The sequence below is a fragment of the Hemitrygon akajei genome, chromosome 18 (genome assembly GCF_048418815.1).
Source record: "Hemitrygon akajei chromosome 18, sHemAka1.3, whole genome shotgun sequence".
NCBI lineage: Eukaryota > Metazoa > Chordata > Chondrichthyes > Myliobatiformes > Dasyatidae > Hemitrygon > Hemitrygon akajei.
This window is the reverse complement of record NC_133141.1, coordinates 40,963,808-40,988,807: the sequence shown is the minus strand read 5'-3', so window position 1 is coordinate 40,988,807 and position 25,000 is coordinate 40,963,808. Positions and strand designations below refer to the sequence as shown.

Sequence of the window (25,000 nt, the reverse complement as noted above, 5' to 3'; positions counted from 1 at the left end):
ATGTGTAAAAATCCCAGGAGATCAGCAATTTCTAAGATACTCAAATCACCCCATCTGACACCAACATTCATTCCACAGTCAAAGTCACTTAGATCACATACCTTCCCCATTCTGATGTTTGCTGTGAACAACAACTGAACCTCTTGACCATGTCTGCATGCCTTTATGCATTGAGTTGCTGCCACGTGATTGGCTGATTAGATATGTGCATTAGCGAGCAGGTTACAAATGTACCTAATAAAGTGGCCACTGAGTGTATATTCACAGAATGCATAGAAACAGTAAATTCTACCTTTATTTAGGCCTTGAAACATGGACTCTTTGTGAACTATTTGTCAAACCCATCAAGATAGTCAACTTTATACATGTTATATCTTCCTCTAAAATAAAATTTTCCTCAGTCATTTATATTCCTATTGCTCAGAATATACAAATAGCATCAGTCTACCATAAATTAAATATACTATCTTCTGGGTAGAAGCAATTGTTAATCTAGATTCTATTATAATCTGAATTGTAAAGTGATCCGAAATTGCAAATTTTACAATTTATCCTACTAATCTTTTAAAATAAGGAGTCCTCGGAAATTCAATTTATCCTAGAAGTTCATAATTATTTGGCAAAATCTATTAGAAATGTTATAACCCTAAATGAGCATCCTAACAAAAACTCATAGAATAGATAGTTATTACATTGGTGGGCTGAAGAAACAGCACTTCTAGGGTCTATAAAGGCCATGTCTCAAACCATCATCTTGGCCCTCCATACTGCCTGTCCCTTGTGTAAGCTTGATTTTTAACATTTATTAAATATCAGTTTGTATAGAATAACAGCAGGAACATTGTCTCACTATTGAAATGTTAAAATTTCTGTATTACATTCTATGAAAAATGGGTTTGATCTAGTGGGAAATGGCTATTTATGCTTCTGAAATGGAATCGGCCACTCTGACATTTTCTTAGCCCTGTAGGCAAATGTAACCTTCAGGAACGTATGGCCAGCGATGCTCAGCCTGTGAAAACCATTGCACTAACAACCGTTTTTCATCTGTGAAAACAATCAAAATGGGGCATGAAATGGATGAGTTGAAATGATAATTCATGTGTCCCCAGAACAAATTAGGGTAATATGCTATCGTGGCAGAGTAATACATTGCAATTTCGAAAACTAATAAATAATGTATCTTGACTTACAATTCATTATCATATATTGATCTTCATTCGTCATTATGCAACTCTCATCTTTCAGATAAGAGTAATTTAATTAAACTTTTGACTACCAACTCTTCTGAAATGGTATTTTTGCCTCTGGATCTGAGTTACATTGCTTGTAGATAAATCTGTTTTACAGTTTTCGATGTTTACTACGTTTCATGGTTACATAAAATGAGCATAGTTTTCTCATCACTGCAGTTCAAGAGAATTTCCTTAAGCTATATAACATAGGATTTGAAAATAAAAATGTTGCATTCCCTGCTGCTACCAAAACACTTGCCTCATAGATATTTTGTTAATGAAACCACTACCTCCTTAGTACAAAGATTGCTGAAGTTACAAACAACATTAGGATGGAGTGTGTTCATTCGTGATATTGGAGCGTATGTACTTTAAACTCCACTTCTGAAATTTGGCCCCATTGAAGTGGAATGCATCTTGCATTGGCAACTCTATGACCCTGTATCACTGGGAACCAAGGATAGATTTTTAGCCCTTTGTTCTCTCTTCTTAACATCATGTCTACTCATAAAATACTTTTAGTTCCACCTTCCTGAATGGATTAACGATATTTTCTAAGTACAAGTGTCAAAAGGATAAATAAAAAGGTATGCTTTCCTGTGGCAGGAGGCACTGGAACCAGAGGACATCGTTTTATGTAATTGGTAAAAAGAATGAAAAGAAGGCAAGGAGAATTTCTATTAATACAGAGAATTATTATGGACCGGAGTGTTAAATGCTGGCAGAAGCAAATTCAATAAAGTACTCAAAAGGGAATCAGATATGTGTTTGAAAAGAAAAGAAACATGTAGGGCAAATGGGATAGAGAAGAGATGAGGGATAAATTGGATAACTTCCTCAAAGAGCTGAAACAGGCACAGTGGGCTGAATCATCTCCTACATTGTGGTTCAATAAATTACCTTTACTTTGATCTTCTCGCCTTTTTCTCAGTTATTCACACAACTAGAAAAAAGATTTTTCTTCTATTTCCCATGGTCATTTGCAATTCTTGCTGATGCAGTTGGTGTAAGAGTAAAATAATATTAATTTCCATTGAGTGGGTCTCCAGTGACCAGCCTCTGAGCACACTGTCACTCTTCACTGCATAGGCCTTGTCAGCTCAGCATCACAGCGGACTGTATTTCCCCTTGCAGTTCTGCATCGAACTTTAGTCTCTTTTGATGACATAAAATGGCACATCAGAATCAGAATCACATTCATTATCACTGATAGATGTTGTGAAATTTGTTGTTTTGTGGCAGCAGTACAGTTCATGACGTTTAATTAATATAAGTTACAAAACTAAATAGTGCAAAAAAACTAACAATGAGGTAATGTTCATGGGTTCATGGACTGTTCAGAAATCTGACAGCAAAGGGAAAGAAACTCCTTAAAACATTGAGAGTGGGTCATTAGGCTCTTGTATTCCTTTCTGATGGTAGCAAGGTGAAGCGGGCATGTTCTGGCTGGAGAGGATGCCACCTTCCTGAGGATACCTTCAATGGAGCCTCTGGTGGAGCTGGCTGAGTCTACAGCCCTTTGCAGTCTCTTGTGATCCTATGCACCAAGGCTCCGTTCCAGGATATGATGAAACCAGTCAGAATGCTCTCCACAGAGCTGTACATCTGTAGAAATTTGCCAGATTCTTTGGTGACATACTAAATCTCTAAGACTCCAAATGAGGTAGAGCCACTGGCGTGCCTTCTTCATGATTGCATCAATGTTTTGGGCCCAAAGCCCCACTAGTTAATATTTTTTATTTAATGGATTAAGGTACATGAGATACATGGTTGTAGATGTTCCTCATAATCAGAAAAGTACATGCTGATTACAAAAGAACGTGCTATAAGATTATGAGGGTGAATACACACTGTCTTTTCTCTCAAAGAAAGCGAATCAAGAACAAGAGGGCACTGGTTTAGGGTGAGACCGGAGAGGTTTAATATGAACCTGAAAGGTAACTTTGTCACCCAGGGATGTCAGTACTGTATATGGAATGAACTGCCAGAGGAAGTGATTGAATCAGGTACATTAACAACATTTAACAGCACTTGGTCAGCTACATGGATTGGAAATGTTTAGAAATTGGAATCTTGGTCAGCTTGGACCAGTTGATCTGAAGGCCCTGTTTCCGTGGTGACTGATTCTACAAACAGGTAGGAAAGGAGCAGGAGTGAGCCATTTGAACCCTTGAACTTGCTCTGTCATTTAGAAAGACCAAATCTGATCTAATTATTAGCCTCAGCTCCACTCTGCTGCCTCTTTTCCATCACTTTTAATCCAAAATTTATCCATGTCGGTCTCCAGTATACAACAACCAACTATCCATAGCTCTCTTGAGTAGATAATTTCAAATGTTCACAACCCTCAGAAAGAAATTCCTCCTCACCACAGTCTTTACCCGGAAATGATGCTGCCTAGTAGGTGACTCCCCCACCTTTGGAAATGTTCTCACATCATTGCTCTTCAAGTACATTCAGAACTTAATGTTCAAATGAGATCAACTCTCATTATATAGAACACAGAACAGTACAGTGCAAGGACAGGCCTTCTGCCCATTATGTCTGAGATAAAGTATTGAAGCCAATGAAACCTAAAGCCTTCTGCCTGTATATATTCCTCCATTCCCTACATATTATGTGCCTATCAGAGAGTGTCTTAAATGCCTCTATCATATCTGCTCCACCCTACCACCCTTCACCTTTCTCTGTATAAAGAACCTGCCCCATACATCTCATTTGAACTTCGACTCCTCATTTTAATTGCATGTTCTCCAGTATTATACATTACATTTTGATCCTTTCCAAGTCCAAATTGGGAGAGCCAGGCTCGGGCTCATCCCAAAGGCTCCTCAATGGCACAAGGCAATATCAGTGCAGAAGAGACAGCTCGTGGTGGAGGAGGTGAGATGTTCAATCTTGGAACAGACGCGAATCACCACAAACATTCTCCCACAAACATCGGCAAGAAATATTCACATTACACGATTTGTATTAGCAGACCAACCTCCAGAGCACCATAACATCAAAAGAGCTAAGCATTCTGCAGCTTGCTCGGGATTGGGAAATGGACGTGGACTTGGAGAAAAAGCTTGTGTTTCCCCCAGACATTGCAGCTACAACACTCGGGCCAGAAATGGTCCTGTGGTCCACAACAGCCAAGCTGGCATATGTTGTGGAATTGACAGTACCATGGGAAGATGGTGTTGAAAAAGCTTATGAGAGGAAAAAGACCAAGTACTCTGAACTGGCAAATGAAGCTGCCCAGAAGGGCTGGAAGACCAAGATTTTCCCTGTCGAAGGGGATGCAGGGGATTCCTGGCTACATCTATGACCAGTCTTTCGAAGAAGATGGGGGTGAGGGGTTATTCACTCCAACAAGCAACCAAGTCCTTGTCAAATGCAGCAGAAGAAAGCAGTAGTTGGATTTGGATTAAAGGAAAGACAACAACTGGGCTGCAAGATGAAGACAGGAGGGTATGGGACTGAGGGGGTGTATCTGGGACATCAGGTAGCACCGTTGAGCCCTCTGGAGATGTTGTGGGCTTATCAATGAAACATCAAAGAAGGAGGGTTCCCACCTGATGACCCCGATGAGGTACCTACCCTCTTTGTCACCACTCCAAGCCCACTGCCAACATCGAGAGTGCTGACTTATCAAAGGGATTGAAACATCAAGTCCTATTAGCTCTGCTGATCTTCTAGGAGAAAACCAGTGACTGCTGTGAAAGTGCAGCTGACGACAAGGGAAAGACCATGTGACAGCTGGAGAGACAGCTGACAGGAGGAAATAGACCCCAACAGGGCTGTTATGGGCTAGCTACCCATAACAGCAGGCTCTGTCACCTTGTCAGGGCACAACAGCCACCCTCACTTGGCTACGGAAAGTTTAAAGAGAAGTATACCCACAGAGTCTGCGAGAGCGAGAAGACTCTCTGACTGAGCTCCCGGTAATGAACCTTGGCATGGACACAACAATGAATCAAGAAAGTAGCAATACTCTTGAGAAACCAGCAGCTGGACATGTTCTTCAGATCTGTAGGTGCAGCTGGACTAAAGTAACATCAATTTGTGGTCTTAAAATTCATCAAGAATGGAAGAAATGCTTAAAAATCCCCAACCCAGGGCCCCGTATTGTCCAGATTCTGTTAAGAGGAAGGTCAAATCAGTCAGATGAAACTCAGCAGCAGGAAGAAACCCACAGTCCGCAGAGTATCAGCACCCTACGGGATGTGGAAGAAGTTTCAGGCACAAGCAGCAGTCCAAGACACAGCCAGGCACATCGTAGAGAACATGCAAGGACGTAAGCCGTTGGTGAAATGGCCAAAGTCTAACAGCAAGGAGTGGGAAACCATCAATGCAGATGTGAGCCTGATCTTAAGTGGCATCAAGGGATCAGCAGAAAAGAAGTTGAAGAAGATGGGCAACCTGATTTTCAGCTATGGAAAGGAGAAATTTGGAGTGAAGGAACAAGTCAGCAGGAAGGATATGCCTCCTCCCCCCAAATCCCGTTGTCTCCAGGAAATCCAATGACTTGTTAAAGAAAGAAAAGGCCTGAGGAAGTCGTGGAAAAAAGCAACAGCAGAAGGAAAGGAGGGCATCAACCACCTTCAAGAGGACCTGAAACAGAGGCTTTCGAAGCTGCGCAGAGCAGAGAATTTAAGGAAATGAGGCAAAAAGAAAGAAAAAGCAAGAACAGACTTCTACAAAGATCCTTTTAAATATGTGAAAGGCGTTTTCACAAAAGCGAAAAGTGGATCCCTGAAAGCATCAAAATAAGAGGTTGGAAGACATCTCAGAACCACCCACACCGATGAGCTAAAAGATGAACCAATACTTGTCCCAGCTGACATCCCACCGATCTCACCCCCACAACATCAGCTCTCCCAAGCTGAGTGAGGTGAAAGAGGCAGTGAAGAAGGCAAGATCAGCATCAGCGCCAGGCCCTGACGGTGTTCCGTATTGTGTCTACAAGAACACCCCGGATGTTCTGAGATTCCTCTGGAGAAACATGAGGGTTGTGTGGGAAAAGCAAGCGATCCCCAAAGCCTGGAGAAGAGCGGGGGGAGTTCTAATCCCAAAAGAAAAGAATTCGTCCACCATTGAACAGTTTCGCCAAAGAAACCTTCTGAACATAGAAAGCAAGATCTTTTTCAGCGTGTTGGCGCAAAGACTTACAAAATATCTGAAACAAAACCATTTCATTGACACATCAATCCAAAAGGCTGGCGTAGCAGGCTTCTCGGGTTGCCTTGAACATACCAGCGTCATATGGCATCAAATCCAGATGGCTAGGAAAGAAGGAAAGGATTTGCATGTCTTGTTCCTCGTCCTGGCCAACGCCTATGGATCAGTTTCTCATTCCCTACTGTGGACTGCTTTTGAATTCTTTCAGGTGCCTGCAACAATAACAAATCTGATAAAACACTACTTCCAGGATCTGCAAGTTTGTCTCACAACATCAGACTTCACCACAGCTTGGCAACCACTGGAAATAGGCATCATGGCGGGATGCCCCATCTCCCCATTGGCATTCACTTTGGCAGTCTGTTGAAGAATTTGGGGGTGAGGGGTTATTCACTCCAACAAGCAATCAAGTCCTTGTCAAATGCAGCAGAAGAAAGCAGTAATTGGATTTGGATTAAAAGGAAAGACAACAACTGGGATGCAAGATGAAGACAGGAGGGTACGGAACTGAGGGTGTGTATCTGGGACACCAGGTAGCACTGTTGAACCCTCTGGAGACGTCGTGGGTTTATCAATGAAACGTCAAAGAAGGAGGGTGCCCACCTGATGACCCCGATGGGGTACCTATCCTCCTTGTCACCACTCCAAGCCCACTGCCAACATCGAGAGTACCGACTTATCAAAGGGATTGAAACATCAAGTCCTATTAGCTCTGCTGGAGAAGGGAAAAAATACTACTGGCTGTCTACCTATGTCCCTCATAATCTTATAACAAGTCACCTCTCAATTTCCACTTCTCCAGAGAAAACAACCAGAGTTTGTCCAAGCTCTAATCCAGGCAGCATCCTGCAAAACCTATTCTGCAATCTCTCCATAGATGCCCATCTCATTCCAGAACTACAGATATAGCCTAGCCAGTTTTATAAAGCTGCAGGATAACTTCTTGGAACACAAGAACCTCTGCAGATGCTGGTAATCCAAAGCAACACACACAAAATACTAGAGGAACTCAGCAGGTCAGGAAGCATCTATGGAAAAGGATGAACAGTTGACGTTTCAGGCCGAGACCCTTCTTCAGGACTGAGAAGGAAGCAGGAAGATGGCAGAGTTAAAAGGTAGGGGGAGGGGAAGGCGGCTAGCTGGAAGGTGATAGGTAAAGCCAGATGTGTGGGAAAGGTCAAGGGATGGAGAAGAAAGGAATCAGACAGGAGAAGAGAGAGGACTATAGGAGAAAGGGAAGGAGGAGGGAATGCAGGAGGAAGTAATAGGTAGGTGAGAAGAAGTGCAAGGTCAGAATGGGGGAGAGAGGAGGAGGAGGGGGTGGAAAGTAATTTACTGGAAGAAGAAATTGATATTCTTGCCATCAAGATGGAGGGTACCCAGACAGAATATAAGGTGCTGCTCCTCCACCCTGAAGGTGCCACATCTTGGCACAAGAGGAGGACACAGGCTGACACATCAAAACAGGAATGGGAATCAAAATTAAAATGTTTGGTTACTGGGAAATTCCATTTGTGGGGGATGATGCAGAGGTGCTTGAAAAAGTGGTCCCCCAATTCATGATGGATCTCACTAATGTAGAGGAGGCCCATTGGGAGCACCAGACCCATAGATGACCCCAGCAGATTCACAGGTGAAGTGTTGTTTCACCTGGAAGGACTGTTTGGGGTCCTGAATGGAGATGAGGGAGGAGGCGAATGGGCAGCTGTAGCACTTGGGCTGCTTGCAAGGATAAGAGCCAGAAGGGAGATTGGTGGGGAGGGACAAATGGACAAGGGAATCCCTGCGGAAAGTGGAGGGGTTTGGAGGTAAAGATATGTTTAGTGGTAGGATACCTTTGGAGATGACAAAAGTTATGGAACCCTATCACTGTTAAAGTGGTGGGAAGATGGAGTGAGCATGGATGTACGGGAAATGGAGGAGATGCGAGTGAGAGCATCATCAATAGTAGAGGGAGGGAAACTGCATTCTTTAAAAAAGGAGGATATCTCTGATGCTCTGGAATGGAAAGTCACATTTTAGGAACAGATGCAGTGTAGGCAAAGAAACTGAGGAAAGGGAATAGCATTTTTACAAGAGATAGGGTGGGAAGAGGTATAGTTGAGATAGCAATGGGAATCAGTAGGTTTATCAAAGATGACAGTTGACAGTTTGTCTCCAGAGATGGCTTTTGACTACCATATTGGTTTTTCTGGACACTTTCAGGAAGCTATGAACTTGGATCCTGAGATCCCTCTATACGTCAGCATTGTTAAGGATCCTACCATTAACCCCCTACCATTAACTATGTACTTTCCTTTACATTTGATCTTCCAAAGTTCATCACCTTAGACTTGCCCATAGTAAACTCCTTCAGCCATCTCTGCCCATATCTGCATATGATCTATATCCCATTGTATCCTTTGGCAACCTTCTTCACTAACCACAATGCTCAATCTTGGTGTCATTATTTGAAACTTCATAGAGCATCAACATAATCTGCTTAATTTTTTTCTCACAAGTCAACCTCTTCCTACCTGGAATTGGTCTACTGAACCTCAGCTGCAGATTTCAGGGTGTGCGTGAAATAAAGGCACTACGACTATAAACACGGTACTCCAGATGGGGATGTTTCACTAATTACAGTGGTATTATTTTTGTACTTTGTCCACATGCAACAAAATATAATTTCCAATTTAACTTCCTATTTATTTGTTGTACCTGCATGCTTTATTTATGTTTCTAGTACCAAGGCAGGCTGATCTTCCTGCACAACAGCAGTAATTACTCTCACACTATTTCAGTAATATTCTTCTCTTCTGTACGTGTAACCAGACATTTGTCACCTTATTCTCTATCTGCCCTTTTATTTCAGCTCATTCACTTCATTTGTGTGTATATATTTGTGAGGCCCTCTGTTGGTTGGGGCCGACTTTGGAGGTTGTATCCCAGCTGTCCACTTGATAGGCAAACCAGTACACAAGCCAGGGCAGTACGATCTGGGGAGCAAGCAGTTTCCCATGTAGCAGGCTTCCCTCTCCACGCGGATGATGAATCCAAAGGAACAACAGAAACCAACACAGTTTGACACCAGCAGCATCTCAAGAGTTGCCAGTCAGCATTGAACTCAACGTAAGACTGTCTTAGGGACTCCAGCTCTGGATTTTGCCCTCGGGGTTTACTTCCAAAGCCTTTCCCCATGAGTGGGTATAGCTGCAAGGCAGTGGAGGTTTGAGATCAGAGTTTTCCTTCTCCTAGATGAGCTGTGAAACATGAAGCAACAGGTTTTAAACCACCTTTGCCTCTTCTTAGTAGAAACGGTTCAGCTGGGCTTAGTAGCTAAACCACACATGAAGGCCAGGAGCTGGACTTGGTTGTCAGAGGCTATTTGAGATGCACACCATTGGGAGCATTTAATAGGTAATGGGAGCTTGTCACCATTACCACCCCTGGCTATAACAACCTTAAGGAAACCTTATTATTGTGATAAGAAACTATAAATCCTATGTGAATGGAACTTCCTGGAGATTTTCTGGAGAGTTTCCAACAAAATTATAAGATGTCAGATAGAATCTTCTTCCCTTACTTTGGTGTCCAAGTCAAAGTCATGTTTATTGTGATAATCACAGGTACATGGATGGACAGATGCATGAAAAACATACTTGTAGCAGCACAACAGGCACATGACATCATATAAGCAACATTCACAAGAAAGAACTTAAATATCAATTATAAACAATTTTTATAAGAAAGAACACAATTAGAACAAAAAAGTCAATTTTAGTGCAAAGTGATCAAGGTGGTCATACTTTAGCTGAACTGTACGGTCTCATCTGGAATATTGCATACCATCTTGGTCACCCCCATCATAGAAAGGATATCAAGGCTTTGGAGAGGGTGCAAAAGAGGTTTACCAGGATGCTGCCTAGATTAGAGGGCATCTGCTATGAGAGGTTGGACAAGCTTGGGTTATTTTCTCGGCAGTGGCAGAGGCTGAGAGGAGATTTGATAGAGGTTTACAAGATTATGAGAGGCATAGATAGACAGACAATATCTTTTTCCCAGGGTTGAAATGTCTTATACCAGAGAGCATGCATTTCAGATGAGAGGGGGTAATTTCAAAGGAGATGTGAGAGGCTAGTTTATTACACAGAGAGTGGTGGGTGCTTGGAATGGTGGTAGAGGCAGATGCATCAGGGACTTTTAAGAGTTGTTTAGACATACACATGAATGTGAGGAAAATGCAGAAATATGGACATTGTGTAGGCAAAAGAGATTAGTTGGCTTTTTGAGTACTAATTTAATTAGTTCAGCACAACATTGTGGACTGAGGGGCCTATTCCTGTGCTGTACTGTTCTATGTTCTATGCAGGATGGTTGAAGGGAAATAGCTGTGCTTGAAACTGGTGGTGTGAGACTTCAGGCTTCTGTACCTCTACTTGATGAACTTCCAATTTCGGAAGGCTGTGGAAACTCAATGTTAATCACTCAATTGTGGCCGAGCTTTTGGATTGTTGGACACTAAGGCAATTACGGGCAATGATTTCAGAGAAGAAGAGCTCTGATATTTAATGGAAGAATACGTTTAGGTACATAGCTGTAAAGCCCTTTTTCTTCTTCAGTAGCGTCATAGAGGCAAGGATTCATATAGCACAGAAACAGACTTGTTGTCCCTCCAAGCCTACATGACTAGTCACATTCTCTTCTCACTACAGTCACCTCAACTTACCCACCCCCAAATCCACCATAACGAGATTGTCAATGCTGGTTGATTAACCTACCGACTCACATCTGTTTGGACTTAGGCAGAAAGCAGAACGCCTGGAAGAAACCCATGCATTCACCGGGACAATATGCAAACTCCTCAAAATAGCAGTGGAAGTCAATAGGAAAGCAGAGTCATTGGAGCTGTGAGAAAGCAGTGCTACTGGTGCACCACTGAGCTAACCCTCTAAATGTTTTAAATAACTAATTCCAAATGTTGAATATTTGAAGCTATTTTGGATATTTATTGTCATATATACTATTTCTCACTTCATATGGCCAATGATTCCAAAATCTCCAAATCTGTAATTTTCACATTTAAGCTCCATATATATATCAACAAACTACTGTGTTAAACACATTTATTATCATCTGTACCCAACACTCTTGATACATTACTGCATCAAATTCATTTTGTGACCTTGTGATATTCCCTTGAATTTTATTCACATGAAGGAGATATTACAGTTATCAGTCCTAATCATAGCTACATCATATAACCTCTCTCCCTCTCTTTACTGCCTCTAAAACTGCTGGCATTTAGGGAATCAATAAAGGTCCTCTATTTCTGGTGGTGTTCATGGTTTACCTTCATCGTGTCAGTAGCTTCCTCTTGGTTTTCTCTAATGTCAGTCATGCAGATCCCGGGTGGAGTCTCAGGAATACCTTCACACTCAGATGTAGAAGGATTCTTCATTGCTGTTTCTGTAACAATTTTGTTTCAATAGATAGGGTTGTTAGCCTTGAGTTGAACCCCTGAACCTGGAGGACAGGTGGACCATTCTTAGTCTAGCCTCTACCCTTTGATCCGTTTGGCAAGGATGACCCTACCAATTGACTCCAATAACCTGACTCCAGCCAACATAGCTCTCTGGGTCATTGAGGCACACAAGCCTCCAAACCACAATAAGGTTGTGGTCCTCTTGAAGGATGTCGTGTAATAAAATCGGGAAATTTTGGAAATTCTCAACAAGTCAGGCAGCATCTGTGGAGACAGGAAAATGCTTATATATTAGATGATTGACCTTTCATCAGAATTGACTAAAGTTAAAGGACTAACAGGTTTATTTCTGTTTATATTTTAGCTTTCCCACACATACAATATTTTGCCTTTTTAGTGCTTCAGTTCAACTCAAGTGGTTGAGAGCCTTTGCCTGTTAATAGAAAGAGAAGCTTTTATAAAATGTAGCAATTCTCTCCTCCGCCAGCCTAGGTAATTAGGAATTGGGCAGGTTGTTGTTCAATTAACATCAATAAACTGCTCAACCATTCAGTTAGCTGTTTATGAGTTAATCTAACAATGCTCCTAGCATTGATTGATTCCTTATGAAATGTTCCACTCTATCTTCCTGCTCTTTTCTTGCACACTCTTAAAGAGCAGATAGTGTTGTAACTGTGCTGTTATTTTGATAGATGATAAATATTGATGGCTTTGTGGTTAATTACTTAGTTTACTTATGTTGAGATCATGAATCTTTCAACCATAGTCATTTGTTTCTCGTGAGGCAGGGAATTGGTGGAGGTGGACAATGACAACAGCAGTGATTCTCTCTCTCTACTGCCCATTACACTGCTGGCACTTAGGGCAGCAATGAAGGCCCTCCATCTCTGGTGGTGTTCAGGGCTTCCTTCATTATGTCAGTAACTTGGTTTTCACTACTGTTGGTCACACAAGTCCCGGGTGGAGACTCAGGAATATCATCGCACTCAGATTTAGAAGGATTCTTCATTGCTGTTTCCATCATAATTTTGTTTTACTAGTCAGGGCTATTAGCCCTGAGCTGAATCCCCCGAACCTAGAGGATCGTTGGACCACTCTTGGTCTACCTTCTACCCTTTGAACTGTTTGGCTTGGGTGGCCCTGCCAAGAGCCAAAGTGTAAAGTTCTGATTCCAATCACAAACGAGAGAAAATCTGCAGAAGCTGGAAATCCGAGCAACACACACACAAAATACTGGAAGAATTCAGCAGTCCAGGTTGAGTTCATCCAGTATTTTGTATGTGAAACCCTGATTCTAGCCAACATAGCTCTCCAGCTCATTGAGGTACACAAGCCTCCAAACCACTCAAGGTTGTGGTCCTCATGGAGGTGCAGTGACACTGGATAGCGAATAAATACTGTAGTTCTGATATAGAATTATTTTGAGCTGGGATTTCACGTACATGCAAAAGTACAGCAGTTTCTGGGAAACATTTGATGTGGTGTGTAAAGAAGTGACCTTCTGCTTTTTATTGCATAAGGACGTACCTTTATACAATGCCTGTCAAATCCATTTGAGGATATTCTGAAGCACTTCATGGCTAACCTTTGTAAACATTGTAAGGTAGGAAGTGAGACCATGAACACATAAAAAGCAGTAAGACAATGATTAAATTATCAAATTATTTTGTTGTTCTGGTGATGGATATTGGTCAGAACTTAGTGAATGACTTCATTGATCTTTAAGGTATTATTCATAGAATATTTTACATTCACATAGATCTGATTCATTCCAAAAGACAAACACCTCCAACAGTGCAGCACTCTCTTGATATTGCACCAAATTATTTTTCCTGATATACTCAGTGGCCATTTTATTAGGTACACCTTTATACCTGCTCGTTAATGCAAATATCTAATCAGCCACATTATGTGGCAGTAACTTAACAATAAAAGCATGCATACATGGTCAAGAGGTTCAGCTGATGTCCAGACCAAACATCAGAAAGGGGAAGAAATGTGATCTAAGTGACACTGACCATGGGGTGATTGTTGGTTCCAGATGGGGTGGTTTGAGTATCTCAGAAACTGCTGATCTCCTGAGATTTTCACAGACAACAGTCTTTAGAGTTTACATAGAATGGTGTGAAAACAAAAAAAAATCCAGTTAACGGCAATTATATAGGCAAAAATACCTTGTTAATGAGAGAGATCGAGGAGAATGGCCAGACTGATTCAAGCTGATGAAGGCACAGTAAGTCAAATAACCATGCATTATAACAGTGGTGTGCAGAAGAGCATCTCTGAATGCACAACACATCGAACCTTGAAGGGGATGGACTACAGCAGCAGAAGATCATTAACATACGCTCAGTGGCCACTTTATCAGATACCTCCTGTACCTAATAAAGTGGCCAGTGAGTGTATATGTACTCAAATCTGTTGAATACGAATTCATCATAGAATCTTTTGAGCAAGAGTGCAACCTGTGAGTCATTACTAACCCTATATATGAATTGCTATAGGACTGCAAGATTATTACTAGTGTTTTGGGAATGTATTATTTTATCCTATTGAATTATAATTAGGGCAATTGACAGTGGCACCAGGAAATTTATGATTTCTGCAATCACATACATCAGAATCTCAAAGCAAATGGCATTTCCCTACAATGCCCAGTTCACTGACTGCGCCTCCAGAAAAATTCTGATTCAATTCAGAATGAAAAAAATCAGAAGGTTGATGGTCAGTACAGAATTGGTGGACCAAATGGCCCCATTTGTGCGCTGTGTTGCTCAATACTCTGTAGTTTTTATTGCAACTTATAGATACAACCTTCTACTATTCTGTCCACTTTTTCACTAAGCTCTATGGCTCTGGTATAAAATGGATATGTGATTAATTTTTGTGAACGACTATTGTAGAATATTGGTTACATGGATGAAGGTCCAGAAAGGAAGCAGGAGAGAGCAGTAAAACTGAATCTTGCCCTGGGTCACAACAGAAACATCATTTAAATCCCCTCTGTGTGCTTTTTCTATCAACTTATTATATTCAGAGTTTGCATTTTATAAATAGAAAAACTCTAATCAGATGCACATTTATTATGCAGTACACTTGTAATGAGAGTTCAACCAATCCGATTCTGGAATCTGTATAATGTAATGTTTGGTCAGATTTTACTGGCAGTGTTGCCTCTGAGTTTACACCCCAGTCCTTCACTGCTGATGGAGGCCTCACTTGTAAATTATATCTTCCAGCAGAGAAACCAAAATCTTTAGTTGTTAAAGTAAGTATAAAGGGCTCAACTAATATATATCTGAAGAAAGGCAAGGTGTTGGGGCTAAATTTCATCCAGAATCAGCATGACAAAAATTTGCTCCATTCCCTCACACAAAACACAACTGATTCCAAATTAGATGTTAAATTGAGTGCTTAGGAATCTCTTTAAAATTTTAACAGCAACAAGAAAATTTATGTTCTGTTTTAAAATATAAAGAACATATTTCTAATTTAGACCATAAGACCAGAAGACATTGGAGCAGAATTAGGCCATTCAGCTCATCGAGTCTCCTCCAACATTCAGTCTGGCTGATTTATCAATCCCATTCTCCAGCCTTCTCCATATAACCTTTGACACCCTGACTAATCAAGAACCTCTCAACTTCCATTTTAAATATACACAATAATTTGGCCTCCACAGCTGTCTGTGGCAATTAATTCCACAAATTCACCACCCTCTGGCTAAAGAAGTTCATCCTCATCTCTCTTCTAAAAGGACGTCCTTCTATTCTGAGTCTGTCCTCTCTGGTCCCTGACTTCACCCCCCCGCCCCCCCACCGCCCCCAGCACCCACTACAGGAAACATCCACTCCACGTCCACGCTATTTAGGCTTTTCAATATTCAGTAGGTTTCTATGAGATCCTCTCTCCTTCTAAACTCCAGCGACTACAGGCCCAATGCCATCCAATACTCCTCCTACATTAACCCTTTCATTCCTAAGCTGATTCAATTTCAAGCATTGTTAAAAAGTGAGATATGAACCAAAAATGCATTTAAAGTATACAGCATTCCCATCTACTTTCTGATGTATCAGTCCATAGCCTTATATTCCGTCTGGGTAGCCTACAACCTGATGGCATGAATATCAATTTCACCTTCCTGTAAACTAATTTCCCCCACCCCCTCCCCTTCCTCTATTCCCCAATCTAACTTTTACCTCTTCTCACTTGCCTATTACTTCCCCCTGAGTTCCCTCCTCCTTCCCTTTCTCCTATAGTCCACTCTCCTTTCCTATCAGATTCCATCTTCTCCAGCCCTTGACCTTTCCCACCTATCACCTTCCATCTAGCATCCATCCCCTCCACCCACCTTTTTATTCTGGCACCTTCCCCCTTCTTTCTCAGTTCTGATGAAGGGCCTTGTCCTGAAGCATCAACTGTTTATTCATTTCCATAGATGCTGCCTGACCTGCTGAGTTCCTCCAGTAATTTGTGTGTGATACAGCACAATGAACTGGGCATTGTAGGGAATTGCCACAGCTTTGAGATTCCCATGTATGTGACTGTAGAAGTTCAGAATTTCCTAGGGCTCATTACCAGCCTTTTCCTGACATGGTTGTTTTATTGGAATCTTCATGGAGTCAAACAGCAATATACAGTATGAAGTAGACCCATTGTTTCTGCTTGTTCCTGTCCCACCGAACTTATATATGCATACTTCAACTTTGTTTTATCCCCCTTGGTTCAGTGTCTTCCTAACTACATCCGTGACATTTCACACGCTCTTGATCTTTACAATGATTTCAAGTTCCCTGGCCCTGAACATCTTATTTTCACTATGGATGTCAGTCCCTCTACACCTCCATCCCCCACCAGGAAGGCCTCAAAACTCTCCACATCTTTCTGGACACCAGACCCAACCAGTTCCCCTCCACCATCACTCTCCTCTGTCTGGCAGAACTGGTCCTCACCCTCAATAATTTTTCCTTTGCCTCCTCCCACTTCCTTCAAACAAAAGATGTAGCCATGGGCACTCGCATGGGTCCCAGCTATGCCTGCCTTTTTGTCGGTTATGTGGAACAGTCTATGTTCCAAGCTTACACTGGTATCACTCCCCAACTTTTCCTACGTTACATTGACGACTGCATTGGTGCTGCTTCCTGCACCCATGCTGAGCTCATCAACTTCATCAACTTTGCCTCCAATTTCCACCCTGCCCTCAAAATTACTTGGTCCATTTTTGACACTGCCCTCCACTTTCTCAATCTCTCTGTCTCTGTTTCTGGAGACAGCTGATCTACTGATACCTTTTATATCTGATTCTCACAACTAGCTAGACTATACCTCTTCCCACCCTGTCACTTATAAAACGGCCATCTCCTTCTTCCATTTCCTCTGTCTCTGCCGCATCTGCTCTCAGGATGAGGCTTTTCATTCCAGAGATAAGATGTCCTCCTTCTTCAAAGAAAGAGGCTTCCCTTCCTCCACCACCTACGCTGCACTCACCCGCATGTCTTCCATTTTACACACATCTACCCTCACCCCATCCTCCCGCCACCCCACCAGGGATAGGATTCCTCTTGTCCTCACCTACCACCCCACCAGCCTCCGGTTCCAACATATAATTCTTTGTAACTTCTGCCATCTCCAACAGGATCCCACCACCAAGCACATCTTTCCCTCCCCCCACTTTCTGCTTTCCGCAGGGATTACTCCCTATGCGAGTCCCTTGTCCATTCGTCCCTTCCCACTGATCTCCCTCCTGGCACTTATCCTTGCAAGTGGAACAAGTGCTACACCTGCCTCTACACCACCTCCCTCACTATCATTCAGGGCCCCAAACAGTCCTTCCAGGTGAGGCAGCACTTCACCTGTGAGTCTTTTGGCGTCATCTACAGTATCTGGTGCTCCCGGTGTGGCCTCCTGTATATGGGTGAGACCTGACGTAGATTGGGAGACTGCTTCACTGAGAACCTATGCTCCATCTGCCAGGAAAAGCAGGATCTCCTGGTGGCCACCCATTTTAATTCTATTTCCCATTCCCGTTCCGATGTGTCAGTCCATGGCCTCCTCGACTGCCGTGATGTAGCCACACTCAGCTTGGAGGAATAACACTTCATATTCCATCTGGGTAACCTCCAGCTTGATGGCATGAACATCAATTTCTTGGACTTCAAGTAATTGCACTCCCCCTCTCCTTCACCATTCACCATTCCCATTTCCCTTTCTCACTTTATCTCCACACTTGCCCATCACCTCCCTCTGAAGATCCTCCCCCTACCCTTTATTCCATGGCCTTCTGTCCTCTCCTATCAGATTCCTCTTTCTCCAGCCCTTTATCTCTTCCACCAACTTCCCAGCTCTTTACTTCACCCCTCCCCCTCTCTGGTTTCACCTATCTCCTACCACCTTGTACTTCTTCCTACCCTACTCCCACCTTCTTACTCTGATTTCTCATCTTTTCTCCAGTCCTGCCGAAGGGTCTCGGCCCAAAATGTCGACTCTTTACTCTTTTCCATAGATGCTGCCTGGCCTGCTGAGCTCCTGCAGCATTTTGTGTGCATTGCTGGGATTTCCAGCATCCACAGATCTTCTGATGTTTGTGATAAATTAAGTTGTAGCAATTTCCCAGAGCTTAAACTGAAGGATGCACCTGAAAAATAAATGTCTTAATTTGTTTTAAATATCTTTACGTGTCTTGAATTGTGTCTACTTTTTAGTTAAGTTAGAAAAAATCATGTTTGACAGCATGGAGAAGTGGCCCGTCTGCTTCCCCATGTAACAATATTTATGCCTGCAAGGCTCCATCCTAATATAGACCCTTACTACTGAGGAGTGAGCCAGCACTTCACAAGAAACATCGGAGGATCCTGGATCCATCGAAGGTAAATTCAAACTTCCCAAAGTAGCTCAGTGGTTATCCACAACGTGAAATTCTGGGTCATTGGCAACGCCATTCATGGCTAACTTGTATGCGATTAAAGGAAACATCCTCTGTGTTGGAACCTTCAGTGGCTCCCAGATTGCATCACTATTACTAACAAACGAAAATAGTGCAATCTGTTATTTTTTATCCTTAAGGTTTTCCAGTTATTTACATGTTTGTTATCACCAAGCTCAAAGCCAGAGATTTACATGAGGGTGTTGACTGACCATAAATTCTACTCCTACAGAATGCTCTCCTGTTACTTCAAGCGTTCCATAATTAGAGTGATAAAAATTCATCATTGTAATGGTACTTTTAGTGTAGATCCAAAGGCAAATTTCTGAATCCTCAAGCACTAGAAGTTGGCTGAGAAAGCTTATATATTTTTTCTCTCTATATACTACATCCATGTAGCTCAGAGCTGTGAAAGGGAGTTTGTGTATATATTTAATGAATAGTTTGAAGATGCCAAAGTATATTTTGGCACGCAAAATATATTTTTTAACGGATGCTATCCCTGTCAGTCTGGCACCGTCGGTACGCTTGCTATATTTGTGCAGACTGGTAATGACGATACAATGTTGTTTCTGGTTAGGAGCAGTTGGTGAGTATGCATAAGGTTCCTGGACCAGACTGATAAACACACTCACACACGGCGCTTTAATTGATAGCAATGCATTGTTCTGGTCGGCTGCACATTCATGCACTGGATTTTTAATGACTTGTAGATATCTGCAAACGGGTGTGGGTGCAGAGAGAGAGAGGAGAGGCAGCAAATGATCCGCGTGCGTGGGAAACCTATCACTCTCCGGGTTACAGGTGGCGCGCGCCCCACCACCACCCCCGGGAATCGCACGTCGCGTACCTACAGGTGGGCGGCGCTGGTGCGCGCGCTTCGACACAAGTCGCTCTACCCACACCCCCCCCCCCCCCCCCACACACACACCCCGGCGCGCGCCGCCCCTCCCCTCCCCGCCCTGCGCATGCACATGGGCTCGCCGCTGTCGGGAGCGCGCATGCTGCTGCTGTTCCTCATTCTGGAGTGAGAGAATGTTAGAGGCAGCGGAGGGAGAGCTCGGGAAAAGCACAGGAGGTAGGGCGACTTCTGTTTCATGCATATATAAAGAAATAAAGGCGATTAGAGAAATAATTGCATAATAATGAAACTATACTAGAAATATGAAATGCCTGCCAGGTAATGTTCAGTGCGAATTCTCTCTGGCGACGTTCTGTAAGATTCGGGTATGGGACAGCGAGGTTGAAATTATGCATTTCCAACCATTTTTTAGTCTATAATTTGTTTTATGCAATAAAATAGTTTGCAATATTAATAGAATCTATCAAACATTATGTTACAAGATGAATAGCCTTGAACATCTCAAACTTGTGGCAAATTCGTTGCAATTCCTAATACATTTCGCTTGGTATACGGAGGTAGCTCGGAAATTATCTTGAACCGCTATATGTAGTTTAATTCTAGCGAAGGTGATGCAAACACCACATTCGTCTCTCTGATTTCTTGCCCGCAAAAGTTTCGCTGTAGAGGAATTGCATTTCATTAGTAGTTTGTTAAATTGGTTCCAATCGTGCAACGCTCGGGGAAGATTCAGTTGTGGAACTGGCGTCTATAACAGCATCCAGAAACGCCGGCCAGTTGCTTCTTTTCTGACGGTGAACCAGTTTTGTGAAATAGATCGCGGCCACTGTGCAAGGTGCATCTTTCTCCGGTGAAAGCATCCTGGTAACCTCGCACCACAACAGCTCCTTTCATACTTTGTTTTCGGTTTTATTTTTGCATATATGTCTTAGCAGGTCGTGTTGAGATTAGTTGTAATCATCAGGAAAAACGACGTAGCAAGAGAGGGAGGATTTTAACTACGTGTATTATTAAAGCAATAACCGGGGGAAATTCTTCATTATTAAACTAACTTTGAATCGTTGACTTTCCAACCATCGATTTGCAGTTGCCATATCTACTTCAACACTAATTTTGATTCTTCAAGAAATTTTGAAATGGGAATGTTGCAATACGCCGTGCATAATGAAGATTTTTCTTAAAACGATACCACAAATCATTTCTTTCCTGATGCCATTACTGGTTAAAACAATTCGAACCCCTTTTCATTTGAATCCTTTGTGCTCATTTGGGTCCTTTAAAGGAGTTGAGGCATGGAGAAGAACTGGGAGGAAGGTGATCAGTGTTTCTCTCACGCACACTTCCAATGGCCAGTCAATAAGGACAAAGCTTTCTCTCTTAACTGTATAGGTAAGGAGCCAGTGGACCCAAAGACTTAAGTGATAAGTGGTCATTTAGAAAATAATGAATGAATAGTCGGGAGAGAAAATGCCTCACAAGTTCTGATGAAACAATAGCTCTTTTACTTTCTTCACTAATGTTGCCTGGCTTGCTGAGTATTTCCAGCATTTTTTGTTCTAATATGAAGAGTTTGAGGTGAACTGCTTCAAAATATGTGTAGTTTTTGTTTTCAATTTGATTTCCCTTCAGAAATTAAGACACTGAGAGTTGTGGATGATCAAAGACAGATTCTGTGTGAGAAAATATTAGTTTTTCCAGTTACACTCCTGTTTTTAACTAACAAAAGCAAAATTCCTTTTACTTAAGGATTCAGGGGAGACACTTGTTCTTTACAACAAACAAAATCAAGAGAAAGCAGATTATTCTATTATCTTCTGTTGCTGGCTCCAAGATCTGGCTCACTATCACTTTCTTAGGGACAATTAGAATGAATATTAAATTCTGGTACAGTCTTACTCTGACAGAATTGTACAAAGAATTTGCACCCGTTTTGAAATTCAGGAGGCTGGATAGTTTAGAAGCACAATAGTGAGTGGGTTAGTAAAGTGTTAACTACCAGAACCATATCTTGCTTTTGAGGAGACAGTTCAAACCTTTTGAGATTTTCTGTCACAATTCAAGCCCATCATTCAGTCAGTTTTAATGATAGCGACATTCTAATATCTTACTCATAGACTTTGAGGTCAGAGCCGATTAAAGTATACTGGGATGTTAATTATAACAATCAATTACCTCAAAATACATAAATTGCCAACACACCTTGAAGAATAACAACATTCTTTATTCAGTTAGTTCTATGTTAACTGAAAAATCACTTTGCAGAACTTTGATATTCCTCAGATATGAGTGAGTCAGCTGAGCTAAAGTTTAAATTTGCAACAAGAATTTCCATTTATCATGCAATTTTAATGTTTTGGGACATCCTTAAGCTGCAAAACTTAACTTTATTTTAGTTATTATTGGCCGTTATCATGAAAGAACACGGTATTTGAGTGTATTATACAGGTTCTCAAGGAGTGAGTCAGTCAGTCCTTCCCCTACACCTCCACCCCCACTATCACCTGCATCCTCATCAATAAAAGCTTAGACCTAGAATTTACCATTTGCAACACAAATAGTGCTTAACTGACTCAAAGCAGAGCTTTGGCAGTTAACTTAATGTCACTGTTAATTCATTTATTTTTAGTAGCAGACAGAGCGATTGGAAACAGCATTTGCTAATTTTGCCAGCAATAAATGTTCAGCTTTAGGATGTGGGCACCATGCTTAAAAAATTGGAAGAAGAGAAGCTTTTTTCCCCCCTCTGATACCACGTCTAAGACATGTATGCTCTGATTGAAAATGTACAAAGGAAGTTGTAAGTTAGAGTTGTATCATTTGGTTAAAAATAATTGTAGTTACCACATAATAATTTTGCGTCACCTTCATGAATTGTTTCAGAAGCTGTTAATAGTAACTCTTTTCTAGTGTTAAATATAATTTCCAATAGTGTTCTAAAAACTGAAAGCTTTACATAATTCAGAATAATGTCACTGATTTCTGCTTGGCACTTAATTGAAACCATTCAAACATCGTGATGCTCATTATTCTAAGCTGAGGCTAAACACTGTATTTAGAATGGCCCTCTCTTACTGTTCTGTGGTGAATTGGTTCCAAATAAGAACAAATAACACAAACAATTCTGTAGATACTGGAAATCCGGAGTGTAACACATAAAATGCTGGAGGTACTCAGCAGGTCAGGCAGCATCTGTGGAGGGGAATAAACAGCTGATACTTCAGGCCTAGACTCTTCATCAAGACCAGAAAGGAAGGAGACAGAAGCCAGAATAAGAAGGAGGGGGGAGGGGAAGGAGTATGAGCTGACGGGGTGATAGGTGAGACCAGGTGAGGAGAAGGTGAGTGGGTGGGGGAGGGGGTTAAAGTAAGAAGCTGGGAGGAGATAAGTGGAAGAGCTAAAGGGCTGAAAAAGGAACCTAGTAGGAGTGCACTGTAGACCGTGGAAGAAAAGGAAGGAGGGAAACCAAATGGAGGTGATAGACATGTAAGGAGGTAAGAGGGGAGTCAGAATGGGAAATGGAAATCAAGGGGAAGGGGAGAAATTGCTGGAAGGTAGCGAAATCAATGTTCATGTCATCAGGTTAGAGGCTACCTAGACGGAATATGAGGTGTTGCTCCTCCAAACTGAGTGTTACCTCATTGTGGTAGAGATTTCCGAGGGACTGAAATGTCGGAATGGGAAAAGCAAGTTGAATTGAAATGGATGGCCAGTGGAAAATTCCGCTTTTTGTGGTGGATGGAGAAAATATGTTCAACATAGCAGTCCCCCAACCATCGGGACACACCAATGTAAAGGAGGCCGCACTGGATACAGTAGATGGCCCGACAAACTGACATTAATTTTTTTTATAGATGATACATAGAAGTTTACTACCCTGTGTCAACTTCTCAGGTGACTCTCCCACATTCTATTACACTGTTTAATAGCATCCAATGATAATTCTATTGGCATGCTCCCCTCAAAAAAAGGCACACAGTTGATTTTTGAATTGTTTGCAGGACAATTGGTGTGGAACAACCCCTTAATTTGTCTGCATAAGGTTACTTAATATCTTAAGATAAATTATTGACTGTTTATGTGTATTAGTGGTAAATTCAAGCATTATTTTTAATGTAAATAAAACTCTTTCAAAATTTTATTGTCTGTCAAGTGGCGTGGCTACAATCCCAAAGGCTTTGCATGTATGGGCAGATAAAAAATAAATTACATGGAACAGAATGGTACCATAACAATATGTGCTATACAATCTGCCTGTGTTTGCAGTCCAGAGTAATAGCTTCATTCTCTTATCTTTTGGCACACTAAGGGACACCATCTGGTGCATGTGATGAATCTTTTGATGGACATTAATTTAACCACATTGAAGTAAATTTACACGACATTGGTTTTATTATTTTCAGATAGCACTATCAGCAGTGGTCTTCAAAGTACCTCTTTTGTTCCTGGATATTTAAAATAGTACACTGCTCGACTCTACACTTCAAAATATGTTCCCTTCTAATGATGGTTCATGCTCTAACATATTTCTCTCCCTTGCATCATCGTAGCCTGTTTTTCCATAAATGCTTGTCATGTTTAAATGGTGGTTGGGGGATTGGACCTGGTGGAATTCCCTCCTGATCACCTATTTTCCAGGAACTACAATGTAGAATAGGGTAGTCAGCGACAGTAGCAATCCTGCAATGAGACATTGGAGTGGGACTAATGAATAATCCTCTTTAAACAATTGCTGAAAACCTCAGTCTCAGCCATTGTCTTTGTTAGGGCATCATCTTTGCTCACATGGGTCTTTTCACGGGCTCTCATTGACTCATCTGATGCTGAAAGAGTACCCACATCATTCTGTTCATGTTGGTAGGCCCCATTTTCATAGGGGGATCCCGCTGTGAAGCTAAGGTTTGTTTCTGATGATCAGTGACTGAGGGCTAGAGCTAATTTGGCGGGAGGGGTGGTTTTTCCCTTTGATTATGAAATTTAACATAACCCTGATTTAACTAGTCTCTTCAGGATATTTCCAGTCACTGTCTTCTCCAACAAAAGGGAGACTGAGACTTGATTGGTGCAAATTATGGCGGAAGCTCCCAAAGGAGTGGACCTATTTCTATTATCCTAACTAATATTTGTTCCTTGGATGATCATAGTTTCTGACATCTCGAGTTTTGTGAAAATTACTGCTGTGTTAACCAACAGCCATGACTAAATTCATTAGTTGTGTAGTATTTAAGGTCTTCTTGAGTATTAACAGATGTGGCATAAGTGCTCTCTTTATACTTATGGTGCAGTAAGAAAACGTGGAGTTCCATTGGATTTGATCCAAGAACTTAACTCTCTTTAAAACACTTGCATTGCCT

General features: G+C 41.8%; 1 protein-coding gene across 2 annotated transcripts in view; it reads left to right on the top strand.

Annotated features, from left to right (window-relative positions):
- The first annotated feature begins 19,756 nt into the window (after window positions 1-19,756).
- znf385c (zinc finger protein 385C) overlaps window positions 19,757-25,000 on the top strand; it is a 408,205-nt gene continuing 402,961 nt past the window's right edge. Inside the window, exon 1 of one of the 2 annotated variants that reach the window (XM_073071468.1) lies at window positions 19,757-19,865. In XM_073071468.1, the coding sequence (XP_072927569.1) occupies window positions 19,823-19,865 (43 nt within the window). In that variant the 5' untranslated portion in view covers window positions 19,757-19,822. The remainder of the gene's footprint in view (window positions 19,866-25,000) is intronic. The other variant, XM_073071471.1, reaches the window with a different exon arrangement.